At 47.2% G+C, this 25,341-nt stretch overlaps 1 protein-coding gene across 12 annotated transcripts in view; it reads right to left on the reverse strand.

Moving 5' to 3' along the window:
- Window positions 1-126: 126 nt before the first annotated feature.
- Sec16a (SEC16 homolog A, endoplasmic reticulum export factor) overlaps window positions 127-25,341 on the reverse strand; it is a 35,510-nt gene continuing 10,295 nt past the window's right edge. For 3 of the 12 annotated variants that reach the window (XM_075985493.1, XM_075985497.1, XM_075985492.1), the window contains 28 exons: window positions 22,839-22,936; window positions 21,281-21,404; window positions 20,548-20,779; window positions 20,265-20,439; window positions 19,558-19,700; window positions 19,047-19,108; window positions 18,801-18,939; window positions 18,179-18,424; window positions 16,597-16,694; window positions 16,229-16,310; window positions 15,922-16,039; window positions 15,634-15,745; window positions 15,336-15,441; window positions 14,480-14,620; window positions 13,558-13,671; window positions 13,137-13,320; window positions 11,662-11,907; window positions 11,032-11,114; window positions 9,302-9,451; window positions 7,245-7,322; window positions 6,991-7,047; window positions 6,737-6,848; window positions 6,320-6,457; window positions 5,997-6,061; window positions 5,039-5,113; window positions 4,160-4,219; window positions 3,299-3,376; window positions 127-1,609 (listed from right to left, as the gene is read on the reverse strand). In XM_075985493.1, coding sequence (XP_075841608.1) covers window positions 1,541-1,609; window positions 3,299-3,376; window positions 4,160-4,219; window positions 5,039-5,113; window positions 5,997-6,061; window positions 6,320-6,457; window positions 6,737-6,848; window positions 6,991-7,047; window positions 7,245-7,322; window positions 9,302-9,451; window positions 11,032-11,114; window positions 11,662-11,907; window positions 13,137-13,320; window positions 13,558-13,671; window positions 14,480-14,620; window positions 15,336-15,441; window positions 15,634-15,745; window positions 15,922-16,039; window positions 16,229-16,310; window positions 16,597-16,694; window positions 18,179-18,424; window positions 18,801-18,939; window positions 19,047-19,108; window positions 19,558-19,700; window positions 20,265-20,439; window positions 20,548-20,779; window positions 21,281-21,404; window positions 22,839-22,936 — 3,385 coding nt within the window. In that variant the 3' untranslated portion in view covers window positions 127-1,540. The remainder of the gene's footprint in view (window positions 1,610-3,298; window positions 3,377-4,159; window positions 4,220-5,038; window positions 5,114-5,996; window positions 6,062-6,319; window positions 6,458-6,736; window positions 6,849-6,990; window positions 7,048-7,244; window positions 7,323-9,301; window positions 9,452-11,031; window positions 11,115-11,661; window positions 11,908-13,136; window positions 13,321-13,557; window positions 13,672-14,479; window positions 14,621-15,335; window positions 15,442-15,633; window positions 15,746-15,921; window positions 16,040-16,228; window positions 16,311-16,596; window positions 16,695-18,178; window positions 18,425-18,800; window positions 18,940-19,046; window positions 19,109-19,557; window positions 19,701-20,264; window positions 20,440-20,547; window positions 20,780-21,280; window positions 21,405-22,838; window positions 22,937-25,341) is intronic. The other 9 variants (XM_075985498.1, XM_075985494.1, XM_075985499.1 and 6 more) reach the window with 5 other exon arrangements.

Genomic DNA, 25,341 nt, shown 5'->3' on the forward strand with positions numbered 1-25,341 from the left:
CTGTCCGACAGAGGCGGTACCTACTCCAGACAAACCATGCGCAACCCGACAGTAGCCCAAGGCTGTGGTCACACTTAGGATCTCACTGGTCAGCCTCTCAAAACACAAAGGAAGCCATAAATGAGGTTCTTGAGAGCCCAAAATATTTTATTTAACAATTTGAATTTAGGAAAAATAGCAGCTCCTAGGGAGGAAGCTTCTTGAATCAAAAGTGGTTGGCAGTCAACACAGAGCCTGGGCAGGGTTGCACCAGAGGCAAGGATCCTGCCTGGTCCCAGTAAGGACACAAGTTGCTACTGACCCTCAGGGACAGGCCTTTCTTAGTGACCATCCAGGAGGGTCTGGGTGCACTCACCTATGGAACATTCTGGAAACCATTCTGTGAGTCTTTCTAGATGATGCGGGGAACCAGAAAACCAGGAAGGGCTGTACTAATTCCACAGTCTACAATTTCTAAATTTAATACCAAACCAAACCATTTATGTTTTCTACCCAAATTACCTGCTGATTTTATTAAATATTTAAAAATCTCTGTCCCCTCCTCTTTAGAGTAAAAGGATAGTTTTAGGAACAGTCAGTGAAGCCTTAAAGCTCTGAGTCTGAGGCAGCAGCAGCTCCTTGAAGAGTGATGTGGCTGAGTCAGTGGGCAGCTGCTGCGGTCCCTGATGGGCTCTGGGGTAGAGATGTCAGGTTCCAGAGTGTCTGCTAGGACACTACCAAGTCCTTGAAAGATGTCTGTGCAGGTGAGTCAGCTGGAGGGCCTCACACAGCCCATACAGACCCCTCACTAGGAGGGCAGTATTTTGCAGCATGCAGCCAGGTTTTGACCTGGTTGGCTAATCAGATCAGCAGCTTCAGAACATCAGATCCCTGGGGCTCTCCCCAGTGACTGGGCCACAAGGGGAAGCTCTGAGCAGTAAAATCCACCCAGCCCTAATCAGGCCACAGAAAATGGAGTGAGGCTGGGAATTTCTTGGGGACATGCCCTGGTAATAGCTTTCCTCCCAGCCTGTGGGCCACTGCCATCTGGTGGCCCCAGAGGACCTGGTTCACAGGACAGGGCAGAGCAGGCAGCCCAACAGAGGCAGTTCATCTCCAGTCAAGCACTCACTCTCCTCTCAGCAGCCTAAGGAATCCTGGTCGGTTTGCACCATTTCTCAGGTGAGCAAGGCCCTGGTTTCCAAGGAACTGTGCTCTCCTGTGGGGAAGCCCTGTCTAGCCTCACGTTAGGAGTATTCTCAAAAGACTCAAACTATTAAATCCTTAATTTGTCTAAAGTGACTAGGAAAGAAACATAGTTCTTTTACATAAAAGACTTTGAATTAGATTCATTCTATCCAGCATCAGAAAGGAAGCATGGAATCAATTTTTCAGTAATTCATATACATGGGCTGTAAGGAGGGAGACACACAGTATGACCGGCTCTGGGTTACTGCCAAGTCCATCTGGGATCCACGAGGCCTGAGGCAGCCAGTTTGGTTCTTGGTGGAGAACAGTTATCTAGTCATCTCAGGGTTCCAAGTACAATCCAGCAGCACTCCTAGTTCAATGCCACGTATTTTCTTTGGCCAATCCTCCCTGGCCTTGAGTTCCCCGAGGTGACAGAAGCCTGGAACAAAAGGAACAGCAATGACCTACAGTGTCCATGCCCAGGGACCGTGCAGCAGGATGAGTCTACAGGGTAAGTAAGCACAGGGAGAACTGAAAACAGGCAAGCTCTGTGTTAGTGTCAAGCATGAGACCTTCTGTAGGTGCCACGTTTCTGCTGCTCAGCACTTCCTGCCCACAGCACTGCAGACATGCTTTGTTTGCACTTGGTCACACTTCTGTCAAGGCCAGAGGGCTGAGGCTAGCTCTACAGAGCTGGGCCAGCTAAGGGTTCAGTGAGTCCAAGAGTGGATGTGGCCTATGGTCTTCCGTTGCTGCAAAGCACAGGGATGCTCCATGCCAGGAGAGAACACTGGCACACATTCTTCCTCCCTCACAAGACTGCACTGGGATCAAAGCCAAGGAATCTGGCAGAACTACTCAACTACAAGGTCAAAAGAAAAATGAGATTTTGTAGTTGAAAATATGGACATAAATGGTGACTAGGGGTACAGTAACCTCATCAGCACAGGGCCAGCACCCCCAAGAGGACTATATAGAGACCATGACTGGGTCTAGCACAGCCAAGGGCAGGGTCCCTGTGAGCGTGAGCTGAGAATAGCACATTCAAATTTAAGCTACTGTCTGTAACTCCAGTTCCTGGAGATCTGTTGCCTTCTTCTGGTCTCTGTAGGTGCCAAGCATGCACATGACATAGACATATATGCAGCAAAATACATACACATAAAATAAAAATTTAAATAATAAACTTTGATTGTTTATTCTTCTATTAAAAACAAACAACCCACACACATACAAGATGCATGCCGCAGGACTGGGGATGTAACTCAGTTTGTAGAGTACTTGTTTAGCATGTATGAGTGCCTGACTCAAGTCCCCTGCTCCCAAAATAAAAATGCCTGCCAAGAGCTTGTCCCTTCCACAGCTCCCCCTAACAGTGGCCAGACTACAAAAGATAGGTAGAGAAAGAGAGAAAGCATACAGTGCATTCCCGACTCTTCCTGGCAGGCAATGACTGACCCCAGAGGAAAGATGCCATTTCAGTCTTCAGAAACAGAATGAGGGCCTCTACTGTCACAGTGGGCACCAGAAAATGGCACTACTTCTTTTGACCTGGTGAAAATTCCCATCTGAAAACCGCACCCAGTAAACTCCCAACCCAGCACTTAGGGCAGAGCCAAAGTCAGCTGCTGAGGCCTGAAGCTGCTGGACAGTGTGTTACCCAGACAGAGGGATTAATCAGGAATGAAACAATAAAAGATTCCAAACTAGGGGTCTCCTTGTTAGAGCTCCTCTCAAGGATAAAAGGAGGGAGGAGGGAGTGCTGATGACTGGGGCTGGGAGGCTGTGGCTAAAGCCATACATCCTATGCAGCAATGGGAGACTGGCAATACGGGAGGCTGCCCTCAGCCCATGGCAAGGAACAGAAAGAAAAGTCCTAAACCTGAAAAGCCCAAAGTAGTGGGAGGAACAGGAGGCAAGCAGAGGATGCAGGTTAAGTAAGAAGGCAAATCTACGGCATGAAAGAACAGCCAGGCACCTACAAAGGTGAGTTCTAGGACAGCCAGGGCTACACAGAGAAACCACATCTCAAAAAAACAAAAACAAAAAGAAGAGTCAGAGAAAAAAAAATCCAACTCACTGAACAGGCAAGCTAGGGCTGTGGGGAGCATAGGCAAGGGTCACTCACCTGCACCAACTGAGCAGGGTTGTAAAAGGGCACAGACCCGCCTGGAGTGGCTCCTGCAGGACAGTGGTCTCCAGGAGCCTGTGAAGCACAGAGAAGGAGCTCAGCAAGCCAGTGTTACACAGCAGTTGCTGACCCAGCAGCAGACAAAAGCCACACCTCAGAAAGCACCATTAATGCGCCAAACAGGCCCCAGAGAGAGACAGCTCTGGCAACACTGGTTTTCATTACTGGATGGCTCACAGAATAGCCAAAGTCAAAGCACCATGCAGCAAAACAATCCGAACAGAAACATGCAGACAATGAACACACAACACTGATATTTCATTAGTGCTGGTCAAGCGGTTAGGAGACCTGGACAGTGTGCTTGCTCTACAGCCACAGGCAGCCAGAAATGCTCCCTTAAGACTTTCCGTTGAAAGCTACTGACACAGCCTGGCTCCAGAACAGAAAGTGAAGCATCCTTGCCTCCTTTAGACTAGTCGCATGATGGCCATTACAGCCATACTCTCCCTGGCTGCAAACAGACTTCCTCAAGCCTCATCAGCAAGAAGAAATCTTTCTTTCCAAGTGGTGTCCTAACTCAGGTGATGCTGACAGTATGGCTGGGGTCAGGCCCACTTCACAAGGAGCAGAGTTATAGCTCACCTGGGCATTCAAAACCCTGTGAGGCAAGTCCATCATCATGTCCAGGCAGTATCCTAAACCCAGGTCCTTTAATGGAGGAAAACTGCATCTTTGCCCACATGATGCTTGAGTAAGTCAAGGGGTTAGTGACAAGTGAAGAGGACAACAGACTCTCTAAGGGACATAGGGGCTACACAGCCAGCCCCGTGGAAGGAGGGAGCCACCAGCCACAGGTACCTGATGGAAATGTCGGCTCACTTCCTGTGAGAGCGAGCTCAGAGAGCTACAGCGCGAGAGCTACGGAACAGCAAGAACACACACAGATACAGACATGAAGATCAGCATGCGCCACTGCTCCAAGCTGCCAGCTGGGTTCAAAAGCTTTATGATGCCATTAGAATCAATGTCACTCAAATGAAGACAGTCAGAGGTAGCTTCAAATGCCCTCCACAGTTTTGGTAAGAAACCATCATTACTCTTGGGGAGGGGAAAAATCTGTATAGCCCTTAGCAATTGCCAGACTACTCTGAGGGAGACCTGGCTAGAGGATGATGATGTCAGGAGCTCAGAGCTCCTGAGCCAAAGTGATCACACAAGTTAATGTCTTTCCGTAAATAAAATACATTAAGTGTTTCAGCCTTGCATTTCCTTTTTCTGCAGACTCACACACATTTCTTTTTTTCTTTTTTTTTTTTTTTCGAGACAGGGTTTCTCTGTGGTTTTGGAGCCTGTCCTGGAACTAGCTCTTGTAGACCAGGCTGGTCTCGAACTCACAGAGATCCGCCTGCCTCTGCCTCCCAAGTGCTGGGATTAAAGACGTGCGCCACCACCGCCCGGCTCTCACACACATTTCTAAAGAGAGAAGCCACTAAGCAATCCACTGAGCTGGCTAAGCTTCCATTACAGGCCATAATACCCCACCGCACCCACACACGACCACACGTACATGCACATGCACACACCCATGCACATGCATACACATGCCCCCCCTTTTCACCCATGCATACACATAAGACACAAATGCACAACACACACACACACACACACACACACACACATACACACACACACACACACACACACACACGCTGTACTCATATGGTGTGGTGTCCCTACCTCTCCTCCCTGGGAGCCATCTAGTTTGGAGGGTGAGAGTTCAGGTCCCGGGGGTGATGCTGCAGAACTTATCATCTGTTGAGGAAATATGAAATGTGGTAACTCTGAAATTCCAAAGAGTTTTTACACCAAGCAAAAGAAAAACTGCCTGCTCCTGTAGCCTAGAGACTGTTCTGACATGCCCAGGAGCCTCTATGAGGGGTCACACAGGTGTTTTCACCAGGACCCACTGTTCTGCTTGGAGTAGTTCTTGATGCAACAGCCATCAAATCATGCTAGGCATAGACCACATGCCTGTATGTGCTCCACATTATTGCCCTCCAACTTTTTGTTTGTTTGTTTGTTTTTTTCGAGACAGGGTTTCTCTGTAGCTTTGGTGCCTGTCCCGGAACTAGCTTTTGTAGACCAGGCTGGCCTCGAACTCCCAGAGATCCACCTGCCTCTGCCTCCGGAGTGCTGGGATTAAAGGTGTGCGCCACCACCGCCTGGCTTGCCCTCCAACTTTATGGAGGCAGTGAGAAGCCATGGGGTCCAGACCAGGGCAGGCTTCCCTAATCACATGGGATGCATTTGCTCTCTTTGCATTGAGATACACTTTTTTTTTTTTTACTTTTAGTACTGCTAGCTAATTCTTTGTTTTCTAACTTTTTTCTTATTTTTAAAATTTTGGTAAAATATATTTAATGTAAAAGTCAATTATCTACACCATGTCAAAGCAAGAAGCATTAATGCACTGACTTCTGTACAGCCATCACTCCCATTGGCCTTTATAGTTTTCTACCTTTCCAAACTGAACCTTGACCGCCTTTCTCAGGCCTTCTAGTCTCTCTACCAAACAAATGTAGACAGTGTGATCAGAGTCATCACCTAGGCATACCAGACACTGACCTGCAGGGGGGAAGGAATCCTGAAGGACACAGGGAAGCCCCCTCACCTTCTTCCCACTGACTATACATACCTTGGGTTCCAGGGTGGGCTCTGCCTTAGACTGAGCTCCTTCTGCAGGATGTGACTCCTCTGCATCTGTGAATGAGGAGGCATGAAGTCGTCAGCATCCCAATCTCTGGGACATCCTGTATAGCAAGCTACATGAAAGGGTTTGACCCTGGACCCTCAGAGAGGAAAGGTCAATTGCCAAAGAAGTACATGCAAGCCTCTGGTCCTTTGTACCTTAGCCCAGTCATTCATTTTTCTAAGGAGGACAGGCCAGAGACTCATAAACAGAGACTGAACAGGAAGAAGCAGGGTGGACAGGGATCAGCTAGCACATGGGCTGCCTACCTGGGTTTGGTACGAACAAGTTAGAAGGGATTGGGAGCGGAGCAAGTGGAGCAAAGAAATCCGAAGGAGCAAGAGCTGGCTCACTCCGCTGTGTCCCACTTGGGTTTAGAACATCCACATAGCGAGCTCTGGACCCACCTACCAATGAGAAGAGGAGTCAAATTCAGTTGCGCACAAGCAACCTACAACATCCAATATACTCTGTTCCCACTGAGTCAGAAGAACAATGAGGTCCACCAGAGAAGAGGTCTCAGCAGAACTGTCTATTGGGAATCTGCGGGCCATCCACTCAGGTCCCAAGGCATCATCATGTACTAGATAACTGGACAGCGTGAGTACTGTGACAGCTGTCTGTGCTCTGAATGCCATAGGGCAGTGTTCTCCCCAGACACCTCTGATTTCTGCTGTAGCTATTACCTGCTTTTCTAGAAAACATGTTCACGGAGGCTGTGGGTGGTCCTGTAGGTCCAGCAGGAGTCACCTGGGGAGCCCTGGGGAACGATGTTGGAGGTGGGGGTGGAGCCTTCTTCTGCAGAGGGAGAGAGAGCTCAGCAATGCCTTTAACAGGATGGAGATCAGTGAGGACTCTCCAAAGGGAGGCAGAAAGGTGACCAGGAGTAAAGCAAACACCCCCTTCCCCCCCCCCACAGGGACCTAGAGGCACTACTTACCTCCTCCTCTGGTTCATTCAAATTCACCCACCGGTTTTTCTTTTCATCCCAAACAATCTGCCAAAAATTTTAAAAGAAAAAAAATCAGTAGAATGAAACGAAAAAGAATTAGAACCTGATTTAGATATTTTACAACTTCAGAAAATGTCAACTCTCAGGTATGTCCTAAGCCCCAAGACATTATACTATCAGCCAGTGACAGATCATCACTACCCACTCCCACTGAGCAACTGTCACACCTGGACAATACTCACTGATTTGTTCTTATCATCTGGTAGATAAGCCTCTGTCCTTTTCTTCCCAGGCAGCCAGCGAGAGAACCAGGACTCACTCTAAATAAAACCATTGGAAGAGCATGAGGACACTTCGCAGTGAGAGGAGTTCAGCACAGTTAGGAGAGCATTATGTGATGCCATCTACAATAGTGCCTGCGAAACCACATCCATAGAGATGAAACGTCAACAGAAGACAGGGCTGAGAAGTCAGTGATCATGGAGACAGAGGGTCAGCGTGGACAATGAGGATGTTATCATGGGATTATTCCCATCTGGGATGCTCTCACCATGCAAATCAAAGAGGCTCTGCTGTGCAATGATCTGTACACTTTCATAGTGCTGGGGAGGAGACTCAGGACCCCTCAAATGCCAGGGAAGCATTCTACCACTGCGCAACAAACACCCCATAACCCTAAGCATATCTTTTTGTGAGAAGTGGCTCACTATGTAGATCTAGTTGTCCTGGAACTCACAGAGATCTACCTGCCTTTGCCTCCTGAGTGCTAGAATTAAAGACACGCACCACCCCAGGCTGATAAATGTTATCTTTAAGCCGGGCAATGGTGGCGCACGCCTTTAATCCCAGCACTTGGGAGGCAGAGGCAGGCGGATCTCTGTGAGTTCGAGACCAGCCTGGTCTACAGAGCTAGCTCCAGGACAGGCTCCAAAGCCACAGAGAAACCCTGTCTCGAAAAACCAAAAAAAGAAAAAAGGTTATCTTTAACAGGATGACAATATGCCACCTACACTCATTCCATAGAAACATTCCATATTCAAGCTCTGGAAAACAGAGTGAGCATCAGATCAGGCTCTTCCCACCCCAGGAAGTTGAGCAGTCAGGATGGCCTCCACACAAAGACCCTCTTCCTGCACAAAGAGAATCTTGGTGATCAGAATTTTATGTCTTTACTGTTCTGGACCATTTTATTTAAAAGGAGAAGAGAGCCGGGCGGTGGTGGCGCACGCCTTTAATCCCAGCACTCGGGAGGCAGAGGCAGGCGGATCTCTGTGAGTTCGAGGCCAGCCTGGTCTACAAGAGCTAGTGCCAGGACAGGCTCCAAAGCTGCAGAGAAACCCTGTCTCGAAAAACCAAAAAAAAAAAAAGGAGAAGAGAATAGCTGTAGAACAGAACCCACATTCTCAGGGATACTGGGTAAACACTGTATCCCTGAGCCATGGAAAAAGAGGCAATTGCCTACCTCCTAGGACAGGTTATTTCCCCTGTGGATTCCAGGAGAAATAGAATGTGGGTTCTGTACTACAGTTATTTACATTTAATTTAAACATTATATAAAATATTTCTAAAATTGAAGAACTGTATTCTTTTTTTTTTTTGCTTTTTCGAGACAGGGTTTCTCTGTGGCTTTGGAGCCTGTCCTGGAACTAGCTCTATAGACCAGGCTGGTCTTGAACTCACAGAGATCCACCTGCCTCTGCCTCCTGAGTGCTGGGATTAAAGGCGTGCGCCACCATCGCCTGGCTAGAACTGTATTCTTTATTAAGACATCATCAAGAACAAAGAGGTGGTCTATGGCCTGGGAGGGATTGTGCACCACACAGTCATTCAACAAAGAATCTATACCCACCATACAGGGTCTCCCAGTAGTCACTGAAACTACAGTTCAGAATGAAGAACACAGAACAAGTACAAGACAAAGGAGCACTTGGGGCTAAACTTGTGCAAAGGTACTCAGCTTCGCTGGTGACATCAAGAGTCACATATTGTCCTCTGGTTGCACTAGGGCTTGTCTATTATGAACTGGCTATGAATGAATCTCTAGGGAGCCTGGGTGTGTCCTCACCAACCTGGCTGTGCTTACACAGACACACACACACTCTGAGAGAGACTTGTCTAGCTGCTATATGCTTTACACACTCAAGTTCATATATGCTTCATCTTGAGAAAAGAATTTATAAATGAATGTCTTTTCTTTGGCTCCAGTTTCCAAAGAAAGCTGTTCCAGGGTATTGAGCTTCCCTCCACCACTTGCCCCACCTCTCTGTCCACTAGAAAAGTTGGCAGGACTGGGTTATACCTTCTTGGTCTCCTTGGCCTCCTTTTTGACAGCTTGTGCAGGTTTCTTCCCTTCCGAAGCAGGGGTCAGAGAAGGAGCAGGCGTCAGACTGGAGCTGCCACGATCCCACACTGGGGGTGTCTCCAAGTCCTGTGCTGCTCTGGAGGAGCCCTGTCACAAGGCAAGATGAAAACCAGCTCTCCTGGAGCTCCTTGTGAGGAACTGAAGGGGGCCAAGGGAGTAGACCTCACTAGTATCTACCTAGTAGGGCAGAGAGCCAGTGGGAACAGAGAAGAGTGATATGACAGCATCCTAGCTGGGCTTTCGAAACATTCTCCGTCTGCTGGAGAAATGCTAGCTACACCTCACAAGCACCTAACAGGGAGCATCACAGTACTCCAAGAGATGGAATATATGTATGCCCTGAGGGTAGAGGCAGTCAGAGCTGGGAAAGGTACCTTTGGAAAACATCACAACCTAAAATATCCTCTACATGAGCCGATGAACAGCTTAGTGTTAAGGTACTTGCACAGCTCAAGTTTGACAACCTGAGTTTAAGCCCCAGAACCCACGTGAAGGTAGGAGAGAACCAATTCCACAAAGCTTCCCCTGACCTCCATGCATGTCACATGCCCGCCACCCATACAAACGCTCCCATACACCATACACTAATGTTAAGAGATAAAATAAAGGGACTGGAGAGCTGACTCAGTTGAGTGCTACTGCTCTTGTAGAGGACTAGACTTCAGTTCTCAGCACTCACATCCAGCAGCTCACCAATACCTGTAACTCCAGCTCCATGGGGTCCAATGCCCTCCTCCACCCTCCACAGGAACCCATGCATGCACACACATAAATAAAAATAAAGTTTACAGAAAAAATGGCCGGGCAGTGGTGGTACATGTCTTTAATCCCAGCATTTGGGAGGCAGAGACAGGCAGATCTCTGTGAGTTCAAGGCTAGCCTGGTCTACAGAGTGAGTTCCAGAACAGTCAGGGCTATATATACAGAGAGAAACCCTGCCCAGGTGAAGGCATGATCACCACACAGTGAAGCGCCTCCTCCCCCCATTGCTTTTCAGGAACAAGCTATCTGAAATAATAAGAGGAAGTACCTATTGAAGGAACATCCATCAAGGACAGGGTATCTGTAAAGAACTTCCAGAATGTGCCATCTGTCCATCTTAGTTGAGAGCACACATAAGAATATCTGTACCAAACTTTGTGTGCTGCAATAACTGCAATTTTAGGGACATCAAGATGTCAGGTTCTGTTGTACAAAGGGGAGAGATCACCTTTGGAAACTAAATCTGGAGTCTCACTGCACTGGAGGTGGGTGTTTCTGCTTTCACACCACCCGGTTCTCTCTCTCACCTCTTTCCCACCAACGTTTTCACAACTTTCACATTTGAAGAGTTAAAGCAACTTTTAAAATTAACTCTTTGTATGTGTGTGGGGCATGCGTGTTACATAACTTGTGGGAAGGACAAAGGGTAACTTGTAGGAGTTGATTCTCTCTGTCTCCATGTGAGAATGAGCTCAGGTCATCAGGCTCGGTGGCAAGCACCCTTACCAACTGAGCCATCTCCATGGCCCCAGCCAATGATTTTAGAAATACATTTTCTTTAAGAATCAAATTTAAACGTAATCTCCTTACCTTTATTACCTTCCTATTTCAGGCTAAGAACAAGGAGCCAAGGTATCTACTCAACAAACTCACAGAAAACAGTTACAACAAGATATGGGAAGTACCGGGTCAGAAAAGTTCCCACCAAACTCCTCTTCATTGAACTCTGGAGGTGAGTGTCTGACAGGTGAGCCCCGTGGTACCATTTCTGTCAAAAACAAAAGAGAATGACTGGGTCCTGGAGCTGCTGCCATGTGACAGGAGGGAAGCGAGGCACTGGCAGGGCTCAGACTGAGAACAAACGTAGTACCAGACTTGGCCGACAGTGTTCCTTTTCAATACCCAAAAGGAAGGTTTTCCCAAATATTTGGCATCTGTTTTGATCTTTAGAAACAAGCCTATGTTTTGTTTTGTTCAGATAGTCAGACAGGCACAGGATCCACCAAATTTGACTTCCAGAGAAACATTCTCCACCTATACCTGTGTAGCTCAAGGGACGTAGTACAGCACCAAGACAGACCCTGCAAATGCCCTGCAGCCATTCCATTATAAGTGGGCAGCTGGGCTTCAGATGGTAGTACATGGCCAAGCCACAACAGAAATTAGCAATAGTGCTTCACTGCACTGAGACTCTTAATCCAGTCTGTTTGGAATTCTAGTACTTTTGGTCCACATAATTTCTTCTGCCAGCTACTTCAACACCAAGACCAACTCGCTCTGCTCTCAGGACAGCATCTATCCCTCCGCAAACATACCTGGGTCAGGGCTTCTGGACTCCTGGAGTGGAACTCCACTTTCCTGGAGACATGGTGTAGTGGGTGGCAGGGCCGGCCCAGGGTGTAATATTGCAGGATCAGATCTGGAGGACTCTGGGAAGCCAAGCGCAGACCCTGGGGGTCCATAGGTAGGACCCAGTTCTAGGGGGCCCCGGGATATTGGCACTGGGAACATCGGCACCCTGGCAAGGTGAGCTGACTGGCCATCAGGGAATGTCTGCGGAGCTGCAGGGCACAGTGGAGAAGAGGAAGTCTAAGGTCACTGAGGCTGACTGCTCCCAGGCAGGCACTGACTGGCACATCATGAACACGTCCTACAAGCTGTTCTGCAGTCATACTTCTTTTATAATGAGGTAGTTGAAAACAGCACCCACCAGTGGTCTAGAAAAAGCAGAACATTCATGTCCTAGGCACCCAAGGGCAGGATGGCTGCACTAGTGCCTATCAGTAGATGTGATGTGGGTCATAGGTTACAACCTATATCGAGTGGCACCTAACACAGTGCTGCTTTGGCAGTGCACTCTCCCCATTGCCAGGGGTCAAATGGACTAATTGTGCATACAAGTATCCACAGTTCAACTTTTGAGCAAGTCCTCTCTACCAGCTCAACACTGGGCACAAAGGCACATGCCTATGGTCCCAATTTCTTAGTTTAGATGGGAATTTGTGAACCACAAGTTCCAGACCAGTCTGCACAACAGAGTGAGATTCCTATCTCCCAATACAAAACAGGAATCTTGATGCAGGGAATGAACTGGGAAGAAGGAAACCAGGCACTGAGGGTAGTTAATTCCAGGATGGTGACAGGAAACTTGCAGGAATAGGGAGTGGCTAGAGGCCACAGGGTGGAGTCCAGCAGCAGTCTGAGTCAGGAGTGGCTAGAAGGCCAGGTGGGAGGGGAGCTATGGAATAGAGGATATCAGGGCAGACCTGCTGGGAAGACCTGCTTGTTCTCAGGCCAGTTGGAGACACCTGCAGAGCAGGGGCAGAATGAAAGACAGGTGGGCAGAAAAGGTGCCTGCCTGACAAGGAAAGAGGTTCATGAAACGAGTGAGAAATCTGGGCCCCACCTTCTGGAGGAATGGGGTAACTAATCCATCCCAAGATGAGAAAGATGGGGAGAAATAGCTGCAAAATGAGAAGCAGCGGCACTTGTTCTGACTGAGCTGTGAGGCTCCACAGGAAGCAAGCAGCGCTAAACGGCAGCTGGAGGCAAAGGCAGGGCTAGGGGAGCAAGGCCAGGGGTGCATGAGCATCAGTGATATGGGCAGAAGAGCACCTAAAGCTCTGCAACTCCATATGCTCACCACAGGAGGAAGCATAGAGAGAAAGGAGGAGGAAGCCCAAACATCACCAACCACCATGGTGGCATACTGCCTCAACTCTGGCAGCAAAACACTCTCTAGTCCAAAGCAGACATCAGTGAGCTGGGTCTGTGGTACTGTGGGTCCCACCTGTGGGCAGCAGCTGCACGCTGTGCATCAAGGGCTCAGTGCTTGGCATCAGTAAAGGGTTTTCGGTCCTCAGCCCTGCCTGCTGGCTGAGTCCTGGACCATCCAACTGCTCTACCTCAGAGCCTGGTGTGTTGTGACATTGCTGGGGGTCAGTTCCATCTGGGCTCCACAGCACAGTGCCCTCCTAGAGAAACAGAGTCAAACTGCAGCCCATGCTTAACAGTCCATGTAGACCCAAGAGCATCCTCTAATGCCCTCCTGGCAACACGGAAACTCCCACAGTATATACCCTTCTGAAGTGTCATATTGTCACCATCAAATGCTTCAGTGTGAACACAACAGGGGTTGTGAGATACAAACCCTCTCATCAAACGCTTCCAGGACAAGCTTTAGGACAAGGCTGTGCTGTCAAAAGGCATACCTGGATCTGCTTCTCCACATCCCGCAGCTGCACCAACCAGGAAGGCTCCACAGAGGACTCTTCCTCTGGCTTCTCCTTCAGCTGAGGATCGAAGAGGCATAACTGGGAAGCCATCTAAACCAAAGAGAACAGAGGTCCTTGATATTGCTGGATGGCACCAGCGAAACTGTCCCCAAGTGCAACACAGTGGTTAGAGTGGAAGGAGGTCATGTGTGGGCTGTACAAAGCTGAGTGATCAGAGTGAGCCCAGAGTGGAGCCCAGGCCTGTCCCAGTGCTCAGCTGACCAGGGAAGATGCAGTTCTTTGATAGGGCCTTGGAAGGATGTGAGTGGCTCCAGAAGAACCAAATTTAGACATAAGCTGTGACTGTTAAAGATGGGGCAGAGCATGAGCCTCCTTTATCTGAATATTTCCACAATAACAATTTTTTTTACTTATTTCATGGACATATTTTTAGGAATGGAACTGTTAGGGAAGGGATACCTTGACATGCCATGTACTGGGACCTGCTTAGAGTGGCTGTGGGCTTCCTGCACCTGTACTGGGGGCTGATCAAACTAATAAGAAAAGAAATGCCTGGCAGAGGTACAACTAGGACTCAGACCTAGTTGCTGACTCACAAGCATGTGCTTTTAACTAAGTGAAAGCACTTTAAATGCAGGTTCCCTGACACAGATGGATCTTTCCACCTTGAAGCTTATGGCTGAATTTCTGCATGGGCACAGGGTACCTGTAGAGTTCCTATATTAATACTGCAAAGCCAAAACAGCCAGTCAAGAGCACGGAAATATCTGAAGCAGGTTCTGGGTGTCACTCTGTTGAGTACTACTTACTACAACCCCATCCCCAAGCCCAGCAAGATGAAGCCTGTGTCTTCCCAGAGTTGGCACAATGCCTACAGAAAGGTATGAGACGGTCCTACCTGAATCAACTGGGTAATCAGCACTGGAGAATATGCACCAGGCTGTGCCAGGATGTTCTTGGCTATCACTTCACAGTAGTGGAAGGCCTGTGTGGCTAGTCCCATTTCAGCCAGGCGGCACAAGTAGATGAATTTAAACACCTGAAATGACAAGTGCGCCATCGCAGTTCTGAGGCTTCCTACTAAGTGCACTGTCACAATCCTTGGGTTTTCCATCACTCCTCAACTCTTAGATGCTGTGTACCACAGCAGCCTCTGTGATTAGTGCAGGGTCAAAATTGACACCTGCACTCCTCATAACACCTCTGATATAATCAGAGGCTCAAGATTTGATGTTCTGCTGCTGCCAGACATTCAGACAACTACCTTTGTCATGGGCAAACTATTTTTATTTATTTAATCTTTTTGTTGTTGTTGTTTGTTTTCAAAGACAGGATGTCACTGTGTAGCCTGGGCTGTCCTGGTACTCTATACACCAGGCTGGCCTTGAAGCCACAGAGATCCGCCTGCCTCTGCCTTCTGAGTGCTAGGATTAAAGGCATGTGCTACCACAGCCCAGCACCATGGGCAAACTGTAAACATTTCCTGTTAATACACACACATGCCCATATTGGGTCAGATCACACAATCTCATTAAAAAATACCTTATATATAAAAAAGCTCTTGAAACCTAGTCTGAAATATTAAAAACAAAAATAGAAATATAGCATTTTGACCAACTAATGGTATATTCAAGGTATCAAAAAACAAAAAAACCCCACAAAACAAAATGCCTCATCATTACTTCTCTGAGAATTCAAAACCTAACCAAGCAAGCACTGGTGAGCACTGGCCACCCCACACAGCCCCTGCTCACCTGGAAATTAGGTAAGGAGCAGGTGTGCACCCCAAGAGACTGAGCATACTCATAAGCCTCCGTCCTTTGAATAGCTTCATTGGTGGCAAACTTTAAAAACGGCAAACTGTGGAAGAAGCGAATTATTCCTTTTGAAAAGTGGCCAATTATGGCATCATCAACCTCCGAGCAGGTCATCCCAAGCATGTCTCATTATGTGACAAAGATGCAAGGCTGGCCATTTTCAAATTAAATGAAGGACAGGAGTTTTTTGCTTCTTAGAGAAAAAGGATACTGCTGTATTGATTTGAGTCCTTACCTATGATTTGAGCCTATCAAGACAAGTTTCGTGGTTTTCTTTGTATAAACCCCAAATCCAACCTGGGCCATCAGGTAGCAGAAGTGTGCAGCATCCAGGAGGCCTTTCGATGCTGAAGAGAAAAAACAACCACATCTCATCAGTCCCTGGAACCATTCCAGGGATGGTGCCATAAGACATCAGACTTATTAGGATGTACCATGTCTCTTAGGTCCTGGCACAGTTTACACAGTCAGACTCTGGGGTCTATCACATGACAGCTAAAGGCCTACCTCACACCTAACTCACCTAGAGTATCGCCCATTGTAGCCATGGTCCTAGACTCAACGTCCATGTTGTTGTTCAGGTTGGATAAAACCATTGCAAGATGCGGCCTCCAATCTCCCCATTTCTCATCTCCACAACACTACAAAGAGAACACCAAACAAATCTTTATCCTTCAGAGACTGTCACCTTTAATTTCCTGATGGCCAAGCCCAATGAGAAAGCAAGACAAGAAACAGGTTTCAGAGACTCCATGATCAAAGTCTTTAGCATGCACAAATTCTACTGGACTACAGGTCTCCACTAGTGTCCTGGGGACCTGTACACTCACCGTGGATGCAGCAGGCATCCGTCCAGACATGAGCTGGTAGACAGTCTGTAGGGGGTCATTGATTGGAAGACTGTTGGCAAACCTATGTGTAAAGAGAACAGTCAGATCTTTCTCTGGCTTAGCTAGTAGAAACCACAACCCATTTTCAGCCCTTTAGCAATTGTCAGAATGAAGAGGTCCCTGAAGTTTTACAGAAAATATGTTTTAAAAAAGCAATAAAGAATTCAAAACTCCCTTAACAGTATAACCCAAGAAGGGTCAAGGAAGCCTATGATTCCACAGCTGAAAGTGCCAAAGTAGAGGCAAGGTACTTGAGAACCAAAGTCAGGTTATGTAAATGCATGGGGGTGCACTATAAGCCAACTCACCTGGTCATGACACGGGCATGTGTCCGGCTGTCCATCTTACTTGCAAGTAGCAGGGCATGACCCCACAAGCCATTTTTCATAGCAGATTCCAGAGCATCCTGCAACGCATTTCAGGGCTCATGAGAACGATCAGAACACTTACTGTTGGATCAGGCAGAACCACATGCCGTCAAGCACACAGAAAATAGGACAAACGTGGCAGGTCAAAAGGCAAACATGGTTTATAGATGACACTAAAGTCTTGTCCTTCTGCCCTTGCTCTCTAGTAAGCATCTGTAGATGCATGCTATGAAGAACCAGCACACCAGCTAGAAACAAGTGGCAGCACCACAATGTGAGGAATGCAGTATCAGTCTGGGTTCCCCATCCAGGTGACATGTGGCTGCCTCAAAGACTCTCCCCAAACAAACAACATCTTCAACATAATCTCCCTTCACCCCAAATAATCTGTGGTACAACTGAGCACTTTTGGCTAGGTTTGGCTAGGTTTGGCAAAACCTTAGCAATAGAAGTAAATATTCACAAAAGTCAATGGGGTCTATGATTTCCACCAGCTGTGAAACATCCACATTAAAATCCCAAGGACTACATATGAGTTTTTCCTAAGCACAGGAGCACACACTTATAGTCTCAGCTCCCCAGGAAACAGAGCAGACCACCATTTGAGCCCAGAAGTTCAAGGCCTGCCTGAGTAACATAGCAAGACTGTTACAAAAAATAAGCTTTCTAGTCAGGTGTGGCGGCACACACCTGAAATCACAGAACTTCAGAGGCTGGGGCCAGGAGGATCATGAGTTTCATGCTGCCCTGGGCCAAAAAGATTCTATTTTAAAGACAAAAAACTTTCTAAGTTGTAGTATTTTTGAGAGTATATGTTTACCAATGCACATGTTCCTGGGTCGGTTCTCAGATCCAAAGCAGACTAAAGCCATGACCTCCTAAGTGAATCATAGTGTGAAGGGCAGAGAACCCTGGGCCTATCAGATGTCCGGACAGAGACCTCTACCGGAACCAGTATGAAGCACCTCCACTCTCAGGGCATCCTCTGCCCCAATGTGCACACTTTACGCAATCTTTTTTTTTCTTTTCTTTTTTAACTTTTTGGTTTTTCATGACAGGGTTTCTCTATGTGTAGTCCTGGCTGTCCTGGAACTCACTCTGTAGACCAGGCTGGCCTCAAACTCACAGATCCACCTGCCTCTGCCTCCTGAGTGCTGGAATTAAAGGTATGTGCCACCACCGCCCAGCTACTTTCAACACTCTTGTGCACACTATCAGCCTCAGGTATATAGAACCCTGTCTTAACAAAAATACACATGACTGGCCTGAAGCTTCAGTCTGTAAGAAGACTTCATCCCAAGACTCTGCATACAGACGGGCATGCACGCTCTCCAAATGACTGTAAACTGAGCTGGTCAGATTTCTACATGGGTCCTTCTCAGAGAAAACACTACTGATACCTTCAGAGATGTCAGGCAAAGGGTCAGATATCATCCCTAAACAGCACTTGCTTCCTGGAGAAGGTTGGTCTTTTCCCTGGGCCAATAGATGGACTATAAGAAACATCTGCAGGGTTGCCTACCTTCTTCCGGCCGTACAGCAAGAGCTCACGGAACCGCTCAGTCTCCTTCTCCAGCACGCTGGTGGTCGCTGTCTGACTGTCTGTGAGAAACGAGAGCTGGGCCTCCCCTGACTCCTCCTCTTCCACTTGTTCCACGGCCTCATTAGTGAAATCTATCAAGTTTGCCTCATTGGGTGACTTCCCAGGAAGCCACACAGTTCTGTGGTCTCGTAACAAAAGCTCTGCAATGTCTGTTCCCACCACGGTCTGCAGGGCCAGTGGGGGCGGATGGAAAGCAGCATAAGATTGTATTAGAAACAGGGTTTCTAGCCAGATGACAAGAAATTCCCATGCTGTCAGGGCCTGGCCAGGTCTGCATAGGTAGCACATATTAGACCTCAGGAAGGAAGCCTGATTCTTCATGAAGGCAGGGACAGCCTCCCATAAAAGCTGAGGTGTCAGCTCATCACAACTCTTACACCTCCTTTTCCTCCTACTTTCCCAGGTTGCTGCCATGACACGCTTCCCAAGGAAGCATGGCATGGAAGGCTTGACACTGCCCACAGCTCAGGAAAGGAATAGGAAACAGATTCCAAGACTAAAGGCAAACAGAGAGAACATTCAAAAGTAAAAGGGAACATACCCCATTTTGTCTGCATAACAGAATAATGAAATTCCAAAGAAGACTTGCAGATTCTTTGTCAATTAAACTCTCATTCTGCAAACATCTTGTTGCTTTGTTCTGTGCAAAGTTAATAACATCTACTTTGTGGGTATCATCTCTGGGAAAGAATGAATATTCAGTGAATGGTGGTCACAAAACTGTAAGCCAAACTCAGCAGCTGCTATTAGGGCAGACATCAAGAGACAGTGCCACGGGGAACCTTACTTTCCAAGAGGTCCTGGAAAGGAGCGCATCTCTTCCTGCTCAGGTGTGTGCTGCAGCAGCGTCTGCAATGAGAGGGACAAAGTGGCTCACAGGTACAGTCAGAACCACCAGCAGACTGAGCCACAAGCCAATCCTGGGATCACACTCATCCCTCCACGCAGAGGGTAAAGGTGATTGCTACAATTATATGAGTGGGAACTACAATGAAGATTTTCAATTTTTAAACAGCAAAACCTATTTTGGTCTTGACAGATGTATCAAGAGAAGGCTTCTGAGGCTATAGAGTGTGTACCCAGTCTTTTTCATTACTGAAAAAAAAAAAGAACTCTCAAAACACAAAAGGCAGAAGAGCACACACAAGCAACCCTAACAACCATAGCACCTGCTTAAGTACTGACTTCTAGAAGAGCCAGCCTTTAAATACAAAGAAAGCCCTATAAGCCAGAGCTTCCCAGGAAAGCAGGCTTTCCAAGGCTGTGGAGGGCAGAGAGCACCACGGGTCCAAGCTTACCTCTAAGCTGTGGATCTCCACTAGTGCAGGCTGTCCTTCTGAAGGCAGGTTGGGAATCACTTTAAGGAGCTGACCACCAGGACAAAACCTGGCACAGACATGAGGCACCGTAAATTTCTCAGGAGAGGTGGGTCTTGATGGAACTGAATTTGAATAAATGGGGGGGGGGAGGCGACAAAAAAAAACAACAAAAAAAAAACCAGTGAGCTATTTGGTCATGTCTAATAGCTTCTGAACCAGACTCCCAGCTAAGCTTCAGACTGGCTATCACTGGGCACCCAAGAGCAAAAGAGGTGAGCAACTCACAAACAAAAACAGTTTCTCACTGACTGGTGCTTCAGTTAGGAGAGCTCTCAGCAACCCCTTCTCAGGAGTGAGTCAAAATGGGATACTGGCACAAATCAGAACAAGAGTCTCTAATGGGAAGCTGGGCGTTCCAAGAGTGCTCACCCACATAGCCGGTGTGGGAACACAGAGAAGAGCCACCCAAGGCTTGACTGGACTCAAAGTTCCACATTAACAATGCATATGTGGGGAAGCAAACAGCTCTCAGACCCTGAGCCAAACGTCAACCCAAGGGCCAGCACTGGCCTGTACCAACAAACCATGACACTGGAGACAGTGGGCACAGCGTGTAAAGAAGAGCTGATTGGACTCCCTTGTTCTATCCCAACCTGATGGCTTCAATCTGAACTGCTGAGACGCACCTTGCTCCACAGCAGGCCAGGAGGTGTCTGCAGGGTAGCTGTACTCTGGAAAACCATGGGCACCGGTGAAATTGCTGGCATAGGTGCCATAGGCATAATCACCATGAAATGATCCTGGGGCATGAGGGGCCTCAAAGGAACCGCCAGTCACATTGTGGCTTCTGTAAATCTGACTCTTGAGAAAGAAATCAAGCAGAGAAAGCAAATTTCCATAAATGTCAGAAAGATTGTGGGTACACTTTTAGAAGTAGGCAGAGACAAAATTGTGGCCAAGACTTAACACCTGTTCTTCCCCAGCCACGCCTGCCCAGCTCACCTGGTGTGAGTGGGAGCTGAGGCTGCTTCGGCGGCTGGGCAGGCTGTGAGTGCTGCGCAGGCTCCGTGCTGAGTGCTCGCTGTGGATGCTGCGCCTGTCCACTTCTTCTCCATAGGGGTCCCTGGGGAGCTCAGTATCATCATCAAAGCTTCCTGTGAAGCGAGGGTCGTACCTCCAGTGATCATCACATTTCTCAGGCCTAGAGTAAGCAGGGGACAAAGACAGGGAATTGGAAGGGCAATTATGGAACACTACATAACTGCCTAGGAACCTCCTAAAGCTGCAATTAACCCTCAGTGCTCACTGCCCTCCCTTTGCCCCTCTATCCTGAGGCTGTCTTCATCCTGAAGAATGTTAGTTAAACCTAACCATGCAGAAACCAAATCCTAGGTTCAGATGCAGGTGACCTCAGAGAACACACTGCAGGTGCAACTTGAGGGTGGTTCCTTTCCTGGGTTATGGCAGGGTGGAGAAGGGACACTGCAGAAAGGAGGCAGAATTAAGATTCTCCCAAAGTCACTGGGAAGAAACACATTTGAGCCAGTTCTTCTCCCATAGGCTGGAGGTGGGCACAGGGAGGGGTGACCAACACCTCTTTCAGACACTAAGAGATTACTTCCCAGAAGCCCCAGAACTATAGCAGATTACTTCCAAAGACAGAGACCCTCCAACTTCCTTCACACATGTGCAGTTCACCAACCTGTCACTGTAAGCATAGTTTTCCTTCCTGTATGGGTCATGTTCGGAGTCATACCAGTATCTCCGATCCCAGGTGCGAGGGTCCCTGAAGCGAGACCCATAGTAACGATCCCAGCGGCCTGGGTCTGTAAGTGAAGAATGAATGGATGAGTGCGGCAGTGACACACTGAAGACACCCAGCTCCCTGGAGCAGGCATCCCGACAGCTCAGGAGGAAAGGACAGGCACGGCCTAGAGAAAGTTCGGGGAGCTGCCTGCTGCTCATGATGTGGCAGTCACTAGCTGTTCTCTCAGTACATATATCTGGATGAAAAAAAGGAAAGCCACTACAAGAGTTCTATATTAAATTCTATATTCTTCACTTTTTTAGTTTGTTTTGCCATGTGAGGGATCAAACTTAAGGCTTCAAGAATAGTCAGGTGTATAACTAGGTACCACAGGTACAGTCCCAGTGTTGATAATATTTTTTAATAGTTAATTTAATCTCAACTACAAATTATACTAATTATCTTCCTAACGTGATTCAGGAAATATATATATATACACATATATATGATTTCTTTCTATGTGTACTTGTGTTTTGCCTGTGCATATGTCTCTGCGAGGTTAGAACTGGAGTTACAGATGTTGTGGGTACTTAAGGTGAACTCAGGTGCTCTTAACAGCTGACCCATCTCTCCAGTTTGTGCTTCAGGATTTTTTTAATTAATTAATTAATTAAAGATTTTAAGAAAAAAATTCAGCAGGGCTGGGGTGGTGCACGCCTTTAATCCCAGCACTCAGGAGGCAGAGGCAGGCAGATCTCTGTGAGTTCAAGGCCAGCCTGGTCTACAAGAGCTAGTTCCAGGACAGACTCCAAAGCCACAGAGAAACCCTGTCTTGAAAAAAAAAGAACAAGAAAAAAGAAAAATGAAAAAAAAATGATTTCATTAAAACCTAACTCTGAAAAGAAATATTAAGATAGCATTTTAGAGGCATATGGCAAAGAGCCCCTTGAGAAGCACCATGGAGACCTGTCAAGGGACCGCAAGGCCTTATGGTAAAATAGCATACAACACGGCTACTAAGGGAACTCATAGCTTTTCCCAGGATATGTTTTGTGGAAAGGAAGTATGGAGGTTTGCAAAGTAACTGGAACTGCCACAGTGGGTGGGCTATACCTGTCACCAAGGAGCACGCATCAGCTTCATTTGACTTCTGAGCATTGAAGTGTGGCAATGTGATTGGGGAGCCAGTCTCGCATTCCACCACAGCCTCATTAGTTCACACTTGAGCAGTCACAAGTGGACTAGGAAGTTGCAGAACTAGTCACTATTCTTCATGACAATACAACAGACACCGTGGTGTGGGTACAATGTGACTTTTCAATAAAGTTGTCAAAAATGGTATTTCTCAGATGCTAAGCGTTCTCAATTACTTTGGCTCTTGGGATAAAAACACAGGCCAGTGAGAGAAAAAGTGATCTTGATTCGCCTGCCAGACCATGACTTGTACATGGCTGTATGATCACAGGAAGTGGTTGGACAGTCCCCTGCTAATGGCTACAATTTCTAAACATACCTCCATAATCATACTGGCCGGAGTAATAATTTGCATAGTAATCACTCTGACTGCTCCATCCACTTTTAGAATTATAGTATCCTTCAGGATACCCTTGCCTGGAAAAACAAACAAACAAAAAAGCTGTTAAATACAGTCTCTGTTTCTTAAAGTTGTGAGAAATTAGCCAACCCACATACAGACATTCATAAAATCACTCAGTTGTGGAAAACGCACAGACCACAAGAAAAACAGACAAGACTATGGAATTCCCCAGTACGTACCTACCTGAAGTTGAGCTCATCAAAATGACTGCTGGACCATGGTCAGCAAAAGAATTGATTCCCCTTGTGTTTAAGTGCTGCATCCTAACAAGTTTTTATGTCATACTGTGCAGCATCAAGAAGCACTAAGCCCAAAACCAATCTAAAATTCCTACTGTTTTCTTCCTCTCTCTCACTCTGTTTTGTTTTTGTTTTTGAGACAAGGTCTCACTGTGTAGCTTAGGCTGACTTTAAACTCATGACAATCCTCCTGCCCATGCCTCCACAGTAATGGGATTACAGCTGTGAGAAATGACAATTTCAGCAGCCTTTAGGGAGGATCACTAGCTATGTGTGTTCAGTGTGGCCTTGCAGGAACAGATCTGTACGCTGGGCCAGGGCCAGTAGATCAGTAAGAAGTTAGCCTCTTCTGTGCCCAATAGACTGACCCATGACCCCCAACTCGAGTGCTTCTGGAACTCTTAGGATTCTCAAAAGCACTAAACATTGCTCAGCTGAACTTGGCTGTTTGGCTAGCATAAGAACTGCTCAACCAGCTGCCCAGCCACAGAAATATCACCAGCCTGTCCTTAAAGTTTCATTCAGGTTGGCCACTCTAGACTTTCATCTGAGTGGTAGTGGCTCTAGAAAAACATTTTGATATAAAGCAAGATCAAGAGCATGCCAATACCTCAATTGCTCTCAACAACTTACCTACATACAGTTCAGGAAGAACAGTCACAAACATGAGAAATGTGCTCCCCCTCAAGCAGGTCTGACAGTTACCTTATCCCCCTAACACTGAGTATCACATCAATACTGAGTGTCCACACACACAAACAGAGGAGACAAGAGAACAGACGCTCCTGCAGGATGAGACAAATGTGGGCTGAAAACACTCAGAGGACCCCAAAAGCTGAGCTGAAGGCAAAGCTGCAGTCATAATGACAAATCACAATGGTAGGAACATGACCTAGTCTGAGGCTCTGTGGCATACAGTCAGTCACTCTTGGAAGTTAATTCTTTTTTTTTCCCCCAAGAGGGTTTTTCTATACAGTCTTGGCTGCCTTGAAACTTGCTCTGTAGACCAAGCTGTTCTCAAACTCAGAGAACCTCTACCTCCCAAATGCTGAGTGAGATTAAAGGCATGTGCCACCACTGCCCAGCACTGGAAGTTAATTCTTAAATGAAACTGCAGGCAGACATGTGGAAAGCAAAGAGACACAGTGGGAAGACACACTCTGGCTCTGGCCCCGTGCTCTCTTCCTTCTGCACTCCAGCACATAGATCCACATGCCTCCTGTCTTCTCACAGATGCTGAATCAGAAAGCTAAGCTGTATGAGTCCAAATGCTACTTCCCATCTAAGATCCCAAGAATTTTCTCACAATCATGTGTCTGTCTTTCTCTCTATCTCTGCCCCTGCTCTCATATGTGTATGTGTGCGTTCATACATGCATACATGTACATTTGCTCAAGTATATTAGGAATCAAACACAGAACCTTACACCTATCAGGCAATACCCCATAATTCACCTAAGCTTCAGAATTGCTATGTTTCATAAAGACCCAGAATGGTCAGCTATGCATGTATGCACACAGTTTAGAGTGCACCTTTTGAGGGAGGTACACTAGGGCTAGCTAAATGGACAAAGGTTCACACGCAAAGCAGTCTGTCTTCAGACAAGTCACCAAATACCTCCAAGAACCCGTCCACAGAAAATTCTGAAAGCAAGGGCACATTTAACCCCAGCAGTTGGGAGCTACTAAGCAAAAGAGTGAAACATCCTTTGTAGCAAAGGTAGTTCCATGAGTACCTACTCTAGGACTTGACTAACCAGGACAACTGCAGAACTGAGGTACCAGAGTCCACAGTGGCCAAGGCCCACACTTCATTATTTTGTGCAATGGTCTGGAGTGGACACAAGATCAAAAGCAGGCCTGGGCAACGGAGAATGCAAATGGAACTTTGACCTGGCTCACAGACTTACTCAGAGGGCACAAGGCCAGAGTTCTTTTCAAATCTCTTCTCTATGACTACAAAAGAGAGGCATGGATAACCAGTATAGGAGATATACAAGCTCAGGCAGTGGTGGGGGCAGGGGGTGGGGGGGTGGGGAAGAGCTTCTAGCAAAGTAGGCAGAGTCAGGCACAGAACACAGCTCGTAGTTCCTGTATTAGAGAACAGGCCCCGTATTTTTAGTCCCTATATTGATGAATCTATGGACTATGCCATCACTGTGATCAATGTTCAAGACTTTG

Source organism: Microtus pennsylvanicus, chromosome 9, assembly GCF_037038515.1.
Source record: "Microtus pennsylvanicus isolate mMicPen1 chromosome 9, mMicPen1.hap1, whole genome shotgun sequence".
NCBI lineage: Eukaryota > Metazoa > Chordata > Mammalia > Rodentia > Cricetidae > Microtus > Microtus pennsylvanicus.